This window comes from Sturnira hondurensis, unplaced genomic scaffold, assembly GCF_014824575.4.
Source record: "Sturnira hondurensis isolate 20B ecotype Veracruz unplaced genomic scaffold, ASM1482457v3 Scaffold0008729, whole genome shotgun sequence".
NCBI classification, from domain to species: Eukaryota; Metazoa; Chordata; class Mammalia; order Chiroptera; family Phyllostomidae; genus Sturnira; species Sturnira hondurensis.
Genome location: NW_028081360.1, coordinates 796,099 through 813,284, shown reverse-complemented (window position 1 = coordinate 813,284; position 17,186 = coordinate 796,099). Strand labels below are relative to the sequence as shown.

The 17,186-nt window shown below is 40.3% G+C and overlaps 1 protein-coding gene across 1 annotated transcript in view; it reads right to left on the bottom strand.

Annotated features, from left to right (window-relative positions):
* Positions 1-1,131: 1,131 nt before the first annotated feature.
* The window catches only part of PDILT (protein disulfide isomerase like, testis expressed), a 54,732-nt gene continuing 38,677 nt past the window's right edge, over positions 1,132-17,186 (bottom strand). The window contains exons 8-11 of the mRNA XM_037055787.1: positions 7,298-7,418; positions 3,756-3,934; positions 2,296-2,385; positions 1,132-1,344 (exon numbers count right to left, since the gene is read on the bottom strand). Of these exons, the coding sequence (XP_036911682.1) occupies positions 1,132-1,344; positions 2,296-2,385; positions 3,756-3,934; positions 7,298-7,418 (603 nt within the window). The remainder of the gene's footprint in view (positions 1,345-2,295; positions 2,386-3,755; positions 3,935-7,297; positions 7,419-17,186) is intronic.

Below are 17,186 nucleotides of genomic sequence, written 5' to 3'. Positions count from 1 at the left end.
CTTGGAGGTGGTGATATTTGGACTGAGATTTAAAATATAAAAAGGACTCAGATGCATAAAGATCTGGGGAGGATAGTGTATTATGTGTGCATTTAGGCAAAAGAAATAACCATGAAGAGAGAGAAAGAGTTTGAATTTTTCAAAGAATAGGCTGAAGCCTAGAAAATGAGAGGGAGAGAGGAAGAAGGAGATCTGTAGAATCATAGCTTTCTGGGCCTTGGAGATATATAAGCAGACTGGGTTTTATTCTAACAGCAATGAAGATGCCATTAGAGGTTTAAAACAAGGCAGTATTGTAAGCTTTCCTGGCTATGGCTTTTTAAAAGATCACTTCATCAGTGTTATGAAGTATGGACATTGGAATAAGGGGGGAGGGGAAGGTACAGAGTGGGAGTAAAGTAACTGATTAGAGACTATTGCAGCTGATAATGGTGAGTGGAGATGGAGGGAAGTGGATTAGTTAAGGTACTCTTATGGTAGTAAAAGAAAAAAAGAGATTTGAGGATTATCCTAGGACATTACTGCTTAAGAGATTGGGTCATTTATTGAGATGTGGAATAATGAGTACACTTTTGGGGTTAGATCACTTTATTACTGTGCCAAAATGCAGTGTAAAATAAATAACTTCATTTATTTATCTCCACCTCATTTTAAAGTTTTAGCCAGATTCTGGAGACCTCAACCTGGTGTAGGTGATGTGTACATAGTGGTTAAATGCAGAGTTTGTGGAGTAAAATTGCCTGGGACCACATCTTAAGGCATGATCTTGGTTGATTGCTTAAGCTCTCTTAGTCTCAGTTTCCTCATCTGTAAAATAAGGATAATGAAACCTAGTTCCCAGTGATATTGTAAGTACTAGATAATGCTCAGCCTGTGTAATACTCATTAGAGTGTTGCTCTCATGGCTTCCCTTGCAGTCCCGTCTGAATTCCAGGCCATACAGCTCCTCCAAGGCTGCATCAACCAGGAAAAACAAGTAATGAGTAAATCAGAACAGAGGACATTCAGAGTCTTTTATTACTCAGACTCCACCTACCCATCACAATGAGACATATTTTATTGGAGTAGATCCACTTAGAAAACAATTCCAGGACCTGGAAAATGGCATCTCCCTTCCTGGTGTTGAAGAAGTTACAATTCTTCCTTCATTCCTGGTTTCTTCTCTTGTCTTGGTGGTCCCTTTGGCTTAACCACCTCCTCATCCTCCTCCTTAGCTGTTTCCTTCTGCCCAACTGGCTCTTTCAGCTTGGCCACATTCTTTTGCTCAAGAAACTTCTGTTCAGGTAACTCTTCTTTAGCTAATAACTCCTCTTCTATCACTTCATTTTGCTCAACAGACATTAACTACCCAAGAAAATAAAGGAGGGGAGGGAAGGAGATGCATGAAGAGGCAATAAATACGTAATAATTGTGATGGTAATTGCCAAATATTCTTTTTCTGGAATTATCCAAAGATCCATTTGCCTTGGATGGGGAAGTGCCCAACTGGTTTTGCTTCTCTAGTAAGAAGACCTTTGGGAATCACCCTTCTCCACTCTCACTACACATGTCTGGCTGTCTCATAATTAGCTCCAGGACTGGGTTTGTGACCCAGGCCTAGCTAATGAGATACTTGTCCAGGACAATTGCTACGTCTACTGAGAAGCAGGTACTTTCTAAGCTAGGAGGGTATTAGTTTGGAGCTATGGGGCTATCTTTGATGCTCCATGTGAAAGTGATTGCTTGGAAATGAAGCCAACATAGATGAATACAGTATAGTTACAGGGAGACAACCAAGTTTTACTTCTGGATCCATCTATGCCTGATGTTTTGTCAGTTATGTGGAAAAATTCACATTGTTGTTTAAGCCAAAGAATAGTGTTTCTAACATTTGTAACAGACAGGGTCCTAATACAGATGGCACCATCCAAGAGATAGCCTCACTGAAACCTGAATAAGATTAAGAGAGAATGGGAATTGTTATCTTATTCCTTGGGGGAATAATGTTGTCAGAGAGCAGGATTCCATCAAGACATCTGGTTACCTACTCAGGAACAGTGGACTCAGAGAAGCAGCCTTAGGGGTTGTGTGAGAACTAAGAGGCTTTGCTATTCTCAGTGTTTCTCAAGTGTTCCATTTCTGCTTCCTTGTAGAAAGTGCCCTTGAAGTAAAGTCATCAAAACTATATGACTGTTCATCCTCAATTATTTCCAGAGAGTACAAGATTATGGGACCCTTGGCACACACTTTCTTAGTCTATTGAGTTCTTAATTCTGTGTGGGACAGAATAATCCAGGGTTCTACTTTTTGCTTTACCTCATCTTCACTCTCAATCCTCCTCTTGACCTGACTTTCCAGGAAGTTAGAAAAGCCTTCCATGGTATATTCTCCCTTATAAAGCACAACCTAAGAAGAAAATGAAACAGAGTCAAAATGATAGCCCTTTCCTACAAAATACTCAGATATTGCTACACAGATAAATCCAGGGTCAAATTTTTAATAACCTGATTATAATGGGCAGGTTCCTTAACTTCCCTAAGCCTCCATGACCATAGCTCTATAATAAAGATAATAAACATTTCTAAGAGCAGGGACAATGAGGCCACATTGTCAGAGCTCAAACTCTGGCTTCATTACTTAGCAGTGTGGCCTGGTTGCTTAACCTCTCTCTGACTCAGTTTCCTTATCTATATTATAAAGATCACAACAGTACCTATTTGATAGTGTTATTAGAGGATTTAATGAGTTCCTGTATAAAAAGCATTTAAAACAGCACCTGACTCATAGTGAGTGCTATTTGTGTTTGCTATTATTATTTTTATAAGAAGAATAAGAATACTTATTTTACAAAGCATCTAGTATGTGTTTGTTGCTCAGCCATCACTACTGTCATTCTGCCCCTTTCTCTTGGTCTTTAAAAAGTTTGGAGATCTGCTTACTTCCCATTGTGGTTGTCTAAACCACATGTCAGATAACTGAAAATCTGTAACAGATCAACCTTCTCAATCTAGCCTCATTTTCCACAACTCTTCCCACATGCATCTTCTGTACCAGGAGGATGGCATGTCCTTCACAGGGCTGTGGCCACACTCCTGCCCAACTCTTTATTCTTGTTATACTTCCTTTCATAATCTAATTTATATCTTTACCACTTTTCAAAATGTCATGTTGCATGAAGATTTCCAGCATATCTGCCCTCCATAATCTGTCCTCTCTAATTCCAATTGCATTTGGAGACTGACCTACCTCATGACTCTACCCCAATACTCAGCCAGACTCTTCTGGGAAGCAGAGACCTTGGCTTATAATTCTTTTACTGACAGCCACCCCACTAACCCAAGCAGCATGGAGATTGTGTTCCTTGAACATTGATGACATTTGCTTATCATAGTGCCAAAGTGTCAAAGACATTGGATGTTTTTCTACCATGAGTTCTTTTTTTATTTCAGTAGCATACCATCCCCAGTATTCACATGGCAATTTCCCCCATACAGTCTGGGTATCAGAAGGAACCATGGAACCCATGACCGACCAATCCAATACCCAAAACCACCTGGCTACAGTGATTGGATTAGGTATAAGCAGTGAATTTAAGCTGGACCCAATGACGTACATCTTGGGACTTTTGTGAAATTCAATGGAAAACACTCTTTAAATTGAACAGGAGAGGATAATATGGCCTAGAGCTGAGCAAGAAGGCAGAACCAGCATGGGGAGAAATTACATTTGTGATAATAACAATCAGATTTCATTATAACAGTCCAGGAGCCCCTTACTTGTTGTGAGTTGGCAGGGAAGAACCTGAAGAAAGGATACTGGTCCAGATACATCAACTGAATATCGTTTGCAGTGATGTCAATTTTGGCAATTGTGACTGTGGAGTGGTGTTGATACTTTATGCCCAAATCTTCCAACACGGGGAACAGTGTCCTGCACTTGCTAGACCAGGGTGCATCTGCAAGAAAAGGGCCATGGCTTAGACTCACACTGATAGAGAGTACCCTATAAACACTGGCACTGTGTTCTACCAATGTTTCTACAGCTTTGAAATGTATACTCTCCTTTAATAGTGCGTCAGGTCATTTTACATTTCAAACATACAACCTGATCATTATTAAAGACATTAGGAAAAAGTTAACCTCATTCCTTTCACTGAGACACCAACACTTTTAAGCATATTGGAACACTTTCTTCTGCTCTTTGTTTTCTTTAACACAGATTTCCACTCCGTTTGAAGAAGAAAACCAAGAAAAATATTTATGTTAGATAATTTCCTGTATTCTTCCAGAAAGTGTGTGTGTGCGTGTGTGTGTAAGCACAAGAGATTCCCTAGTTCAAGGTCACCGAATTGATTAGGCAGAGTAAGCGTGATTTACAGAGGCTGCTTTTTTTGGTGACCATTATACCACACTCCCTTCCAGTACAGTGGAGGACACTGCCCGAGAAGTGAAGAGGAAATTGTAGTCAACAGGTCTACCTCTGAAAAGGGATACTGGACTTCCTCACAAACAATTCCTCAAGTTTTGAGTCTGGCCTAGTTACCTAGCCCTCTGGAGAGAAATCAGGGACCAGCTTCAACACAGAGAAGGAATCATACTTTGCCTTCTGTCACTCCATTAAAATTTCTTTACTATGTAAAGAGCGACCTCAATGGTCCCAGACACCCTACATCTGGATGATCGCCCCTCCATTTTCAAGCCAAGTGCCTGCAGGATCACCAGGACCAGCAGCCCCTCTGCAGTTCCTCTGGAGCCCACTGGGCCCTGGATTGGAACAGGAGAAGAAAGGAGCAGTATGATTGCAGTCCCAGGGTACCAAACGCACATCCTGTTTCTAATAAAACAAGGCTGTTTTTGACTTTTACTAGAACCAAATGAGCATTCTCATAACTCCAGCTTCAGATAAGTACAGAAAGTCTGCTTTAGACACTCATTTAAAGGCAGTAGATCATCTGTATGTCCTCCTTGGAGAAGTGTCTGTTCAAGTCCTTTCCCCATTTTTTAATTGGGTTAGTTGTCTTCTTGGAGTGAAGTCATGTGAGTTCTTTGTATATTTTGGAGATTAAATCTTTGTCTGAGGTATCATTGGCAAATATGTTTTCCCATACATTTGGTTGTCTTTTTATTTTAATGCTGTTTTCTTTAGCCGTGCAGAAGCTTTTTATTTTGATGAGATCCCATTTGTTTATTCTTTCCTTTATATCTCTTGCTCTAGGGAACATAACAGTAAAAATGTTGCTGCATGAAATATCTGAGATTTTCCTGCCAATGTTCTCCTCTTGAAAAATAATTAAATAAAAAACGATAAAAAATAATAAAGGCAGTATATCATAGTTATTCAGACGCGCAGACCTTAAAGACCTCACACTGTGGCTAAGAGTCCATTTCCACAAGATTTTAAAAGGCCTTCATGATAAACATCCAGCCCTTGTTTCACCCCCCAGGAAGTGACTGCATCCGAGCTTGCTTAAACTTCTTCCTTTGCAACTTACTGTATAAACTGGGATAAGGTATTTAAGTTCTCCAAGGCTAGGTTCCCTGATCTGTGTCTTGAGAATACCCACTGAACCTTCCTAAGAAGCTTGTTTTGAGGAGAAAATGACAATTGTGTGAATAGCAAACTCATGTCTGGCTCATTGTAAGTGCTCAGTAAATGGAAACTTCATCTGCTAAAGGAATGTATGAAGTACCTTTACTGTGTCTCAGTAAAGACAAGAGAGAAGGTCCCACCTTGGATATCACATTCAAGTCAGAAACAATGGGGAAAGGGCAATAGTTTTTAGATGACCACAGGAAATAATTATAACAAAAGGAATGATAACAGCAATAATAGCTGTAACTTATCAAGTGCTTATAATATGTTAGACATTTTCTAAGTTCTTTTCATGAGTTATCTGAGTCCCCAGATTGTCCACACCAACTCAAATAGGTTAAATATAGACCATTCAGTCAGCTAAAAATCAGAACTATTCTGAATATTGCAGTTACCAGTGTAGGCACTAGAGCCAGGCTACCTAGGTTCCAACTCCAGTTCTAGTACTTACTAGCTACCTAAACTGGAAAAGTTCTTCATCTCCCTGAGTTTCTGTTTAGTCATCTGTAAAGTGGGAATAATAACAGCAATTACTTTCAAATGTTTGCTGTGAGAATTAAATAAAATCATGTATAGAATGGCTCAGCACAAAGCCTGGTATACTGCAGCATTCAATCACTGTCAGCCATCAGCACTATTATTACTAAAAACCACCAAAAAGATGCTCAGTATCTGTAGCTATCAGGGAGATTCAAATTAAAACCACAATGAGATACCACCCCAAACCAGTCAGAATGGCCATCATAAACAAAGCAACAAACAAGTGTTGGAGAGGTGTGGAAAAAAGGGAACCCTAGTGCACTGTTGGTAGAAGTGCAGACTAGTGCAATCACTATGAGAAGCAGTATGAAATTTCCTCAGAAAACTAAACCTGAAACTGCCTTTTGACCCAGGAATTCCACTCCTGGGATTATATCCAAAGAGCCCTGAAACACCAATCCAAAAAAAAAAAACCCTATGCACCCCAATGTTCATAGAAGCACAATTTACAATAGCCAAGAGTTGGAAGCAATCTAGGTGCCCACTAGTAAATGAGTGGACATTGGTACATTGTCCATTGTCCAAAAAACTATGGTACATTTACACAATGGAATTCTATGCAGCAGAAAGAAAGAAGGAGCTCCTACCCTTTGTGACAGCATGGATGGAACTGGAAAGCATTATACTAAATGAAATAAGCCAGGTAGTGAAAGACAATGATCTCACCTTTAACATGAACCTAATCAACAAAACAAATAAACAAGCAAAATATAACCAAAGACCCTGAAATTGAGAACAGGCTGACAGTGACCAGAGGGGAGAGGGGAGGGAATTTCAGGGGAAAAGGGTGAAAGGTTTGCAGGAACAAGTATAAAGGACACATGGATAATAACAAATGGGGGGGGGGGGTTGGAAATGGGAGGGAGGTGAGGAGGGCTGGGGAGTGGGCTGGAGTGGGGGGAAAGGCATAAAACTGTACTTGAACAACAATTAAAATTAAAAAACTCTTAAAAATAGCCACTAGCATGGTGTTATGAGGAAGGTATTCCACACATTCCAAGAACTCAACTTGATGGCACAGTTTCATTGGAGCTGATATCACGTTGACTCAAACTCTAGTATGTCTGAAGACCATCCTTGCATCATGCTTAAATTTTGGAGACTTTGGTACCCAAGAATTTAGAAGCAACGCTTGAAAAGTAACACCAGGGCTATTGCCTCCTGTGGCCTCTGTGGAGATACTTACAGAACATTACAAAAACGTCTCTTTCCTTGTCAAAGACAATGAGGTTGAAGTTCTTCTTAACAAGCTCCTTAACTGGCCCCTGGTCCCAATATTTTGGGATCTCTTCACTGGATTGATGATTCTAAAATGAAAATTTGAGAGGTCTAATAGTCTCCAGAAGAGGGTTGGCAGCCCCATTTTTCCAGCCCCCCTGCCTCCTGTCCTGATTGTAAATAATAGGACATTTGCTCTTGTTTTTAAGAAAGCTTTGGGGAAGAGTATGTGATGATGATGTCAACCGTGAGCTTTATGTCAAACTCAATTGTCCAGGGCAAATGGGGATTAGAGGGCCAAGGAGGAGGCCAGGTTCCAAACTGGGATGGAGTCTATCATTTCAAATACACAATTCTTTTAATTCTTAGATGAAAGATGGGTTCACATCTTTGATATCTCGAGAGTTTGTTCCCCCCATAAAAAACAAGCTGTCCTCAATTACATCTAGAATCAACACTAAGATAATTTACATGACCTATCTTATCACACTTTGGTTTCTGCCAGCCTCTCCAAGATCATTGCCCTTTTTCTTTGCTTACTTCAGCCACACTGGTCTTATAGTCACCCAAAGGGTTAGTTTTCTCTCCCCTCAGGCCTTTGCTTACGATGCTCTTCTACTTGGAAAGCCTCCACCACTTCTTATTGCTCCCTTCTCTAGCTAGTTAATTCACGTTGATCCTTCATAATGACCTCAAGGAAAAAGTTCCCTGATTTTTCCTGAAACTAGCTCAGCTCATGCTATCATACATTCTAATAACACTTGGTACTGATCCTTTTATCCCTTATTCAACATTATCGTTTATGTTTCTTTTTCTGGTCATTTAATGTGTCTCCACCACACTGGACAGAATGTTACAAGGAACAGTTCTTCCCTCATCACTGAGGATCCACTGCTGGGTGTATAGTAGGAATGCAATAAATAGTTTGTGAGTGAATGTATTAAGGAACAAACCCAGCTATTGCTTATCTTTGAAGGAAGTGGTGTCAATCTCAGAACATATATATTTCTCTATAACCATTGTTTTTCTGAATATCCCTTGAATACACGCCCTTCTCATCATCTGCACTGCTACTACCCTAGTCCAGATAAGCCTCCATCTCTCACCTAAATCACTGTAATAGCCCCCTAGTGTTCTCTCACATCTCCTCCTCATCCTCTCCACACTTTTATTCTCCTACCAGCAGTGTTCTATGTTTGCCATGCAAGTCTGACTTCCCACTGCTATTGGGATATCAAATCCTTAATGTGCTAACAATTTTTTGCTATCCAGTTTTTGCCCTGCTTAGCAGCCTCATCTTTCACAATGCCCTCCTTCATCCCTACTCCAACCTCTGAAAGGGACTTGATGATTCTTCCCAAAGAATCATAAGTGATATGGGGGTTGGGCATGGAGATGAGAAATAGAAAAAATAATGGAGAATTAAGAATTGGCAAGATCAGGTAGATATCATAGGTCATATGAAGGATGTCCATCTCCAAAGGCATAAGATGACCTGTTGTCCTTTGACAGAGAGACAGACACCTCCTGAGATATAACTGGAGGGAATAGAGAGAGGATGGGTAGAGCTCTATGAAGGTTTGTAGATGTAATGATGAAAAATGAGGAGGCTCCAATCTAAAACCTTCTATTTTTTAAAGATATGAGCAGAGTGCTCAGTTGATACTGAAAGTGGAAAGGGAATAGGATAATTAAGCTCAGAGATTAAGCAAATGAACACACTAAAAATTTATATTGCGATGCCAGAAAGTTTCTAAGAGCCCGTGGAAGGTTTGGTTTTTGCTCCATGAAGCCAGCCTGCCTCACAGCAATGTTTATTTCTATGGCATTGGCCTGGGAAGAGTGGTAAAGTTAAGTAGCTTCAACCAAGGTTGTGTTTTTGCCTGGTAAATGCTACAGGGTGTAGAGAGGTACAAGGTGGAGGGGATAGAGAAGTTAAAAGAATCATCAACAGGGCAATGAGCCATGGAGTTCAAATTCACAAAAGAGGGCTTTGAGGAGATTGTGGAAGATTCCAAGATAGCTACAGAGTAGGTGGAATCTACAACCACCTGCTCCTGGCCACAAACCCTATTTACAGCTAAATTACAGAGCAATCAACCTACATAACCAACCGAAGGCTAGCTGAACTGAAATACAATAACCAAGAATTTACAGAAGAAGCCATAAAAAGACTGATAAGAGAAGCAGCCCTGGCTGATGTAGCTCAGTGGATTGAGTGCGGGCCTGCAAACCACACGATCGTAGTTCGATTCCCAGTCAGGGCACATGCCTGGGTTGCAGGCCAGTTCCCAGCAGGGGACTCACGAGAAGCAACCATACATTGATATTTCTCTCCTTCTCTCCTTCCCTTTCCCTCTAAAGAAAAATAAATAAAATCTTTTTAAAAAAGACTGATAAGAGCAGCAGAGATGGAAAAAGGATAGCACCTTTATTCAGGTGTGGTGGTGGCTGATAAGCCAGAGGAATATCACAGCTGCAAAACCCTTCTCCATAGGACTGTGGGGTCTCAATCCTACACAGATATTCACAACTCATGAATGGAAAAAATGAGCCCATGTAACATCTGATGGTGAAAATCAGTGGGATTCAATTCTCCTGGGGGACCTAGACCCTACCTTCCCAGACATGAGCACTCCCATTGTAATAACACAAGTCTGGGGAGTGCACTGCCTGGTCACCAACTGCTGATGAGGCCAACTCTGCCATACTTGGGTCCTGTAGAGGGGTCTTCTGTCCACACCCTGAAGTGACTTTTGGGTTCTTTTTCTGTGGACACTTTTGGCAGAGCCTCAGATAATGACTAAATTCTGCACCCAGTCTCCCTCACCTTTAGAGCAAAGTTGGAGCCCCTCTCCCAACCTATTGAATCACTTGATTAGCACCATCTTGTTGAGTCCAGCAGTGAAAAAGGAAAATAGTGCCACACAGAGGTGGAACTTTTGAACTGTGTCTTCCAGGGCAGCTTTTATCCAAAGCAGACAGGCAAGTGTGAGATGGGTAGCTACATTGCAGGGGTACCAATACAATCTTCCCTGTGAGTTCAGCATGTGCTAGCTTTGGAAGTGGAAGAAGTGCTCACAACTCCCCTACAGGCTTTCAGGAACCACCCCTAGTGAGAGACTATTTGTATCAGCCCTAACAAGTCCCAGACACCCCAAATCCAATGGGCTCAGTCGGGGTAGGAATGATGGCAATGGCTCAAAGCTGGGACATTCAAAGTTTGAGACCCTTGGAGATTATTGCCTGGGGCTGGGGTGAAATACTTAACCCACTTCATGTGGACTGGGCCAGCACCATCCCTGGTGGAATACTCTTGGATCTATCTCCCTGAGCCTGGGGCTGCTAAGCTTGCTCCTTGCAGAGGGTACATGTGGTGGAATACAACTGCACCTTCAGCAATCCCCTCTAGGGGGAAATAGAGTTGGAAACTCTGGCATAGACTGAGTGGTTTTGCTTTAAAGCAAGTGCCACATTCCCCAATTGAGTGCCTGTCTGTCTGTTTCCCAAGTATGGGAACCCGCTAGTCATATCCTCCCAATACTGGTTGCCCTGTGGAAAGGGCTACCTAACCTGCACTACCAAGCTCACAACCTATGGAAAGGACTGTGGACAGTGGATATACTGGGTTCATCCTATATTTTTTACTCAGAAGGTTCTGGAGGAACACCAGGCAACTCCAGGGGGAGGCAGACCTCAGGGAGCCTTGGTGTTTTTACAGTTCTTCCCTCAGCTCTAAGCTGGATGAAGCCAACCTTTACAGGCCCTTACAGATTGGCCCTTCCATGTACACCGAGGACCAGTGGATGCAGATACAAGCAGTGAACAGTGTAGTAGTTCCAGACAGGTAGCTTAAATCTGGTTACACACAATGTCTGACACCAACCTGTACCTGAACCCCACCCAAGTGGACACAGAACCAACACAACCAGTGGTTGGCTTCAGAAAGAAACAGAGCTCAACCCAACTAACCACACAAGACACTAACGGAAACAGCACTGACTCAGGGGTAGCCCCTACACAGAAGTCAAGATGTATCCTCATCATCACCCAGCCTGAGGGTTAAATTCACCACAAAAGGGCCAATAGCATTTAAGATTCAACTGAGACAGGAAGGTACCCTTAACCTATAAGAAATATTCTTAGACCACAGAGCTCAGGTTATCTGAAAGATTGTGCCACTGAACCAAGTAAGATACCTTCATCATGAAGCCATCAAAACAAGTTTGAGAGTCCTAGAAGATTTACCTAATACACAGGGACAAAATGGGGAGACAAAGAAATAGACCCCAAATGAAAGAACAAGAGAAATCCCCAGAAAAAAAGAATTAAATGAAATGGAAGCAATGAAAATACCAGATGAAGTTTTAAAAAAATACTTATAAAGATTATCAATAACTTTAGAGTAAGAATGGATTATTTCAGTGAGAACTTAAACAAAGAACTGGTAAGCATTACAAATACATAGCAACTGTAAAAAAATAGTCAGAAATGAGGAATACAACATCTGAGATGAGAGTACAACAAAAGGAATGAACATAAGGTTAAATGAAACACATGACCAAATCAGCTATTTAGAGGAAAACAGTAAGCATCCAAACAGAGTTTCGAAACAAAACACCCAAAGAATTTAAAAATAAGGAAAGTTTAAGAGACTGCTGGGGGAAAATCAGGTGTTATATAATCTGCATCACAGTCATACCAAAGCCAAAAGAGAGTGAGCAAGGGATAGAGAACGAGTTTGAAGAAATAATGGCTGAAAAAAACCTAACCTGGTGAAGGAAAAACTCACAGAAGTTCAGGAAGAACTGAGAGTCCCAAATAATATGAACCCAAGGAGACCCACATCAAGACACATCATAATAAAACAGGCAAAGGTTAAAGACGAAAAGAAAGTCTTAAAGGCAGCAAGAGAGAGAAAGTTGGTTACCTACATGAGAGTTTCAATATGGCTGTCAGCTGATTACTCAACAGAAATACTTCAGGCCAGTAAAGTTGGAATGAAGTATTTGAAGTGATAAAAACACTTGTATTGGTAATCATCCTGCCTGGTTTCAGGAGCTGTAACCTCACCAACAAGTGAAAGGCCCCATGGCTAGGGGACCTTGGGATCATAAGCCACTAAGGAGACAAAACTTATCCTCCCAGCAAGAGAACAGCCGCTTCCCCCTTTCCTTCACCCTTCTTGGTCCCTGGAGGATGCTGGATAGTCAGTTATGGGTAAGATTTCTCAAGGAAGGAACAACATAAGACAGGAACAGTGGCAAAGGGGCCCAACAAGGAAGGACTTAGGGGATTGTGGAAGAGGAGAAAAAGACCCTCATTCCTTGGCTTTGCCATAGCCTGAGTCCTCATTCTATCTGTAAAAAGTCTCCAAATCTCTTGACTGCCCCCACCATCCCCCTGAATCATGCCTGAAATAATGCTGAACGTGGGTGCAGCACTGTGCTGAAACTGGCAGTTACTGGAAGTGGGTGGGGCTATCAGGCCTGAGAAAGAATACATTAGATTCTGAGGGAGAGAGGGAAGATGGCGGCGGAGTAGGACAAAGNGCACCATCCCCCTGAATCATGCCTGAAATAATGCTGAACGTGGGTGCAGCACTGTGCTGAAACTGGCAGTTACTGGAAGTGGGTGGGGCTATCAGGCCTGAGAAAGAATACATTAAATCCTGTGAAAGCTGCTTTGCTAAGAATGTCCTCAAAAATGTAAAAGGTCCAAGTACAAAGTAAGATTGTTTCCCAAGGTTTCTTTTTTTTAATTTACAGATATAAATTGACTGCTTTATTAAAAGTCACTGATATAAGCAAAGCGCTAAAATGGCAACAGTTAAGCATTCAGATGAGTATATGATGGTCACGTTAACTCAGTTGGAAATAGATACACATTCCTATGTGTTTTTTCTAAATTATTTTGTTGTTTAAGTACAGTTGTCTGCATTTACCCACAACCGTACCACCCCACCCGAGTCATCCCCACCTCCCATCCCTGCCTCCACCCACCTTGGTTTTGTCCATGTGTCCTGTATAGTTGTTCCTGAAAATGCTTACCCCTCCCCCCCTAATTATTCCTTCCCACCTCCCATCTGGTTACTATCAGATTGATCTTAATTTCAATGTCTCTGGTTATATTCTGCTTGCTTCTTTGTTTTGTTGACTAGGTTCCACTTAGAGGTGGGATCATGTGGTTTTTGTCCCTCACAGCCTGGGTTATTTCACATAGCATAATGCTCTCCAGGTCCACCTATGCTGTCACTAAGGGTAGGAGCTCTTTCTTTCACTCTAATGCATAGAATTCCATTGCATAAATTTACCATAGTTTTTTTATCCAATCATTTACTGATGGGCACTTAGGTTCTTCCAGCACTTGGCTATTGTACATTGTGTTGCTATAAATATTGGGGAGCTAAGGGTCTTTTGGATTGGTGTTTCAAGGCTCTTAGGATAAAATCCCAGCAGTGAAATTGCTGGATCAAAAGACAGTTCCATTTTTAGTTTTCTGAGGAAATTCCATACTGTTTTCCACAGTGGCTGCACAAGTCTGCATTCCCACCAACAGTGCAGTAGTGTTCCCTTTTCTCCACATCCTGTCCAACAAGTTTTCTTTGTTGATTTGTTTATGGTGGCTATTCTCATCAGTTTGAAGTGGTATCTCATTGTGATTTTAATTTGTATCTCTCTGATGGCTAGCAATGCAGAACATCTTTTCATATGCCTCTGTGCCCTTTGTCTGTCCCCCTTGAGAAAGTGCCTGTTCAAGTCTTTTGCACATTTTTTATTGGGCTGTTTTTCTTCCTGCAGGAGTCATGTGAGTTCTTTATATATTTTGGAGATCAAACCTTTGAGACATCATTGGCAAATATGTTTTCCCATATACTTGATTCTCTTTTCATTTTAATAATGTTTTCTTTAATCATGCAGAAGATTTTTATTTTGATGAGATCACATTTGATCATTATTTATTTTTTATTTCTTGCTCTAGGGAACATACCAGTGGAATATTGCTGCATGGAATGTCTGAGATTTTCCTGACAATGATTTCCTCTAGGGATTTTATAGGACCATGGTTTATATTTAAGTCTTTTATCCACCTTGAATTTATTTTTCTGTATGGTGTAAGTTGGTGATTAATATTCATTTTTATGCATGTAACTGTCCAGATTTCCCAAACCCAATTTACTGAAGAGGCTGTTTTTACTACATTTTATGCTTCATTTCCCTTTGTTACATATTGATTGACCATAGAGACTTGGGTTTATTTCTGGGCTCTCTGTTCTGCTTCATTGTCTATGTGTCTGTTCTTATGCCATTCTCAGGCTGTCTGATTACAGTGGCCTTGTAATCAGTTTGATAACAGCTATTGTGATCCCTCCTACTTTGTTCTTATTTCTCAAAATTGCTGAAGTTATTTGGGGCTGTTGGTTCCATATAAATTTTTGAAATGTGTGAAATATGTCTGTGACATATTTCAATGACATATTTCACATATATCTGTGAAATATGTCATTGGTACTTGAAATGAATTGCTTTCAGTATGTAAATTGCTTTGGGTAGTATGGACATTTTAATGATGTTAATTCTTCCAAACCATGAAGATGGTATATGCTTTCATGTGTTTGAGTCTTCATTAATTTCTTTCTTTGGTGTTGTGTAGTTTCCTGAGTACAAGTCTTTTACCTATTCTTGATAAGGTTTATTTTTTGTTTCTTTATTTTTCTTGTTGCTATATCAAAAGGAATTTTTTCCTGATTTCTGTTTCTGATATTTTGTTGTTGGTGTACAAAAATTCCTTTGATTTATAAATATTGACTTTGCACCCTGCTGTTTTGCCAAATTCACTTATTAGATTGAGTAGTTTTTTGGTGGAGTCTACAGGATTTTCGTTTTTTTTTTTTAAGGATGGTTTTTTAAATTTTTATTTATTTATTTATCTTTAGAGGGGAAGGAGAGGGAGAGAAACATCAATGTATGGTTGCCTTTTGTGCGTCCCCTGCTGGGAGTTGGCCTGCAGGGAACTGGCCTGCAACCCAGGCATGTGCACTGACTGGGAATTGAACCGCAATCATCTCGTTCGCAGGCCCGTGCTCAATCCACTGAGCTACACCAGCCAGGGCTGGATTTTCTATGCATATTATCATGTCATCTCCAAACAATGACAGTGTTAATTCCTCCTTTCCAATTTGAATGCTTTTCTTTTCTTTTCTTGTCTGATTGCTGTGGCTAGGACTTCTGATACTATGTTGAATAGGAATGGTGAAAGTGATTATATTTGTCTTGTTCCTTATCTTATTGGGAAAAGCTTTAAGTGTTTGCCCATTTGACTATGTTGTTGGTTGAAGGTCTCTCATATGGTGTTTATTATGTTAAGGAATGTTCCCTCAATTCCCACTTGCTGAGTGTTTGTATCATAAATGGGTGGCTTTTCTGCATCTATGATATCATCATGTGATTTTTGTCCTCCCTTTTGTTTACGTGAAGTACTACACTTATTGATTTGTGAATATGGTGCCATCCTTGCATCCCTGGAATAAATCCCAGTTGATCAAGGTGTATTATCTTTTTAACATAGAGCCAGATGTAGTTCGCAATCATCTTATTGAAGATTTTAGCACCTAGGTTCACCAGTGATATTGGCCTATAGTTTTTTTTGTTGTTTTTGTTATGTATTTATCTAGTTTTGGAATTAGAATGATGATGGCTTCATAAAAAGAGTTTGGGAGTCTTCCATCATCTTGGGTTTTTTGGAATAGTCTGTGAGGGATAGGGGTTAGCTCTTCCTTAAATGATTTGTAGAATTCTCCTCTGAATCCATTTGGTCCAGGACTTTTGTGTGATGGGAGTTTTTGATTACTGCTTCAATTTCCTCTGCTGTTACTGGTCTATTCAGACCTTGAGTTACTTCATTGAGTTTTGGAAGATTATATTTTTCTAGAAATTTGTCCATTTCGCCTAGGTTTACAAATTTCTTGGCATGTAGTTCTTTATAGTAATTTTCTACAATCCTTTGTATTTCTGTGGTATCAGTTGTAATCTCTCCTTTCATTTCTAATTGTGTTTATTTGGATTGTCTCTTTTTTTTATGAGTCTGCTTAAAGGTTTGTCGATTTTGTTTGTCTTTTCAAAGAACCAGCTCCTGAATTTATTGATCTATACATCTGTGCTTGTAGTCTTTATGTCATTTAACTCTGCTCTGATCTTGGCTATTCCCTTCCTTCTACTTGCTCTGGGCTGTCTTTCTTGTTGCTCCTCAACTTCTTGTAGGTTTAGGGTTAGGTTGTTTATTTGAAATGTTTCTGTCTTTTTAAGGTAGGACTGTATTGCTATGAATTCTGTCTCAGGACTGCCTTTACTGTGTCCCAGAAGTTTTGGGTTTTTGTCAGTTCCTTTTCATTTGTTCCCATAAAGTTTTTGATTTTTCCCTTAATCTCATTTGACCCATCCATTGTTTAATAGCATGCTATTCAATCTCCATGAGTTTGAGTGTTTGGGGTTTTTTTTCTTCAGGTTGATTTCTAGTTTCAGTCTCTTGTGTTCAGAGAAAATACTTGGTATGATTTCAACTTTCTTTAATTTGCTGAGGCTTCTTTTGTCCCCCATCATGTGGTCTATCTTTGAAAATGTTCCATGTGCAATTGAAAAGAATGTGGATTTTGTTTATTGGGGATGAAAGGCTCTCTCTCTATATATGTATCAGTTAAGTCCAGTTGGTCCAGGGCATTGTTCAAAGTCATGATATCTTTGTTCACTTTTTGCTTGGAAGATCTATCCATTTTCAATAGTGGGGTGTTAAAATCCCCTACAATAATTGTGTTGCTGTCCATATCTTTGTTGAAATCATCTCAAATTTTCTTCATGCAT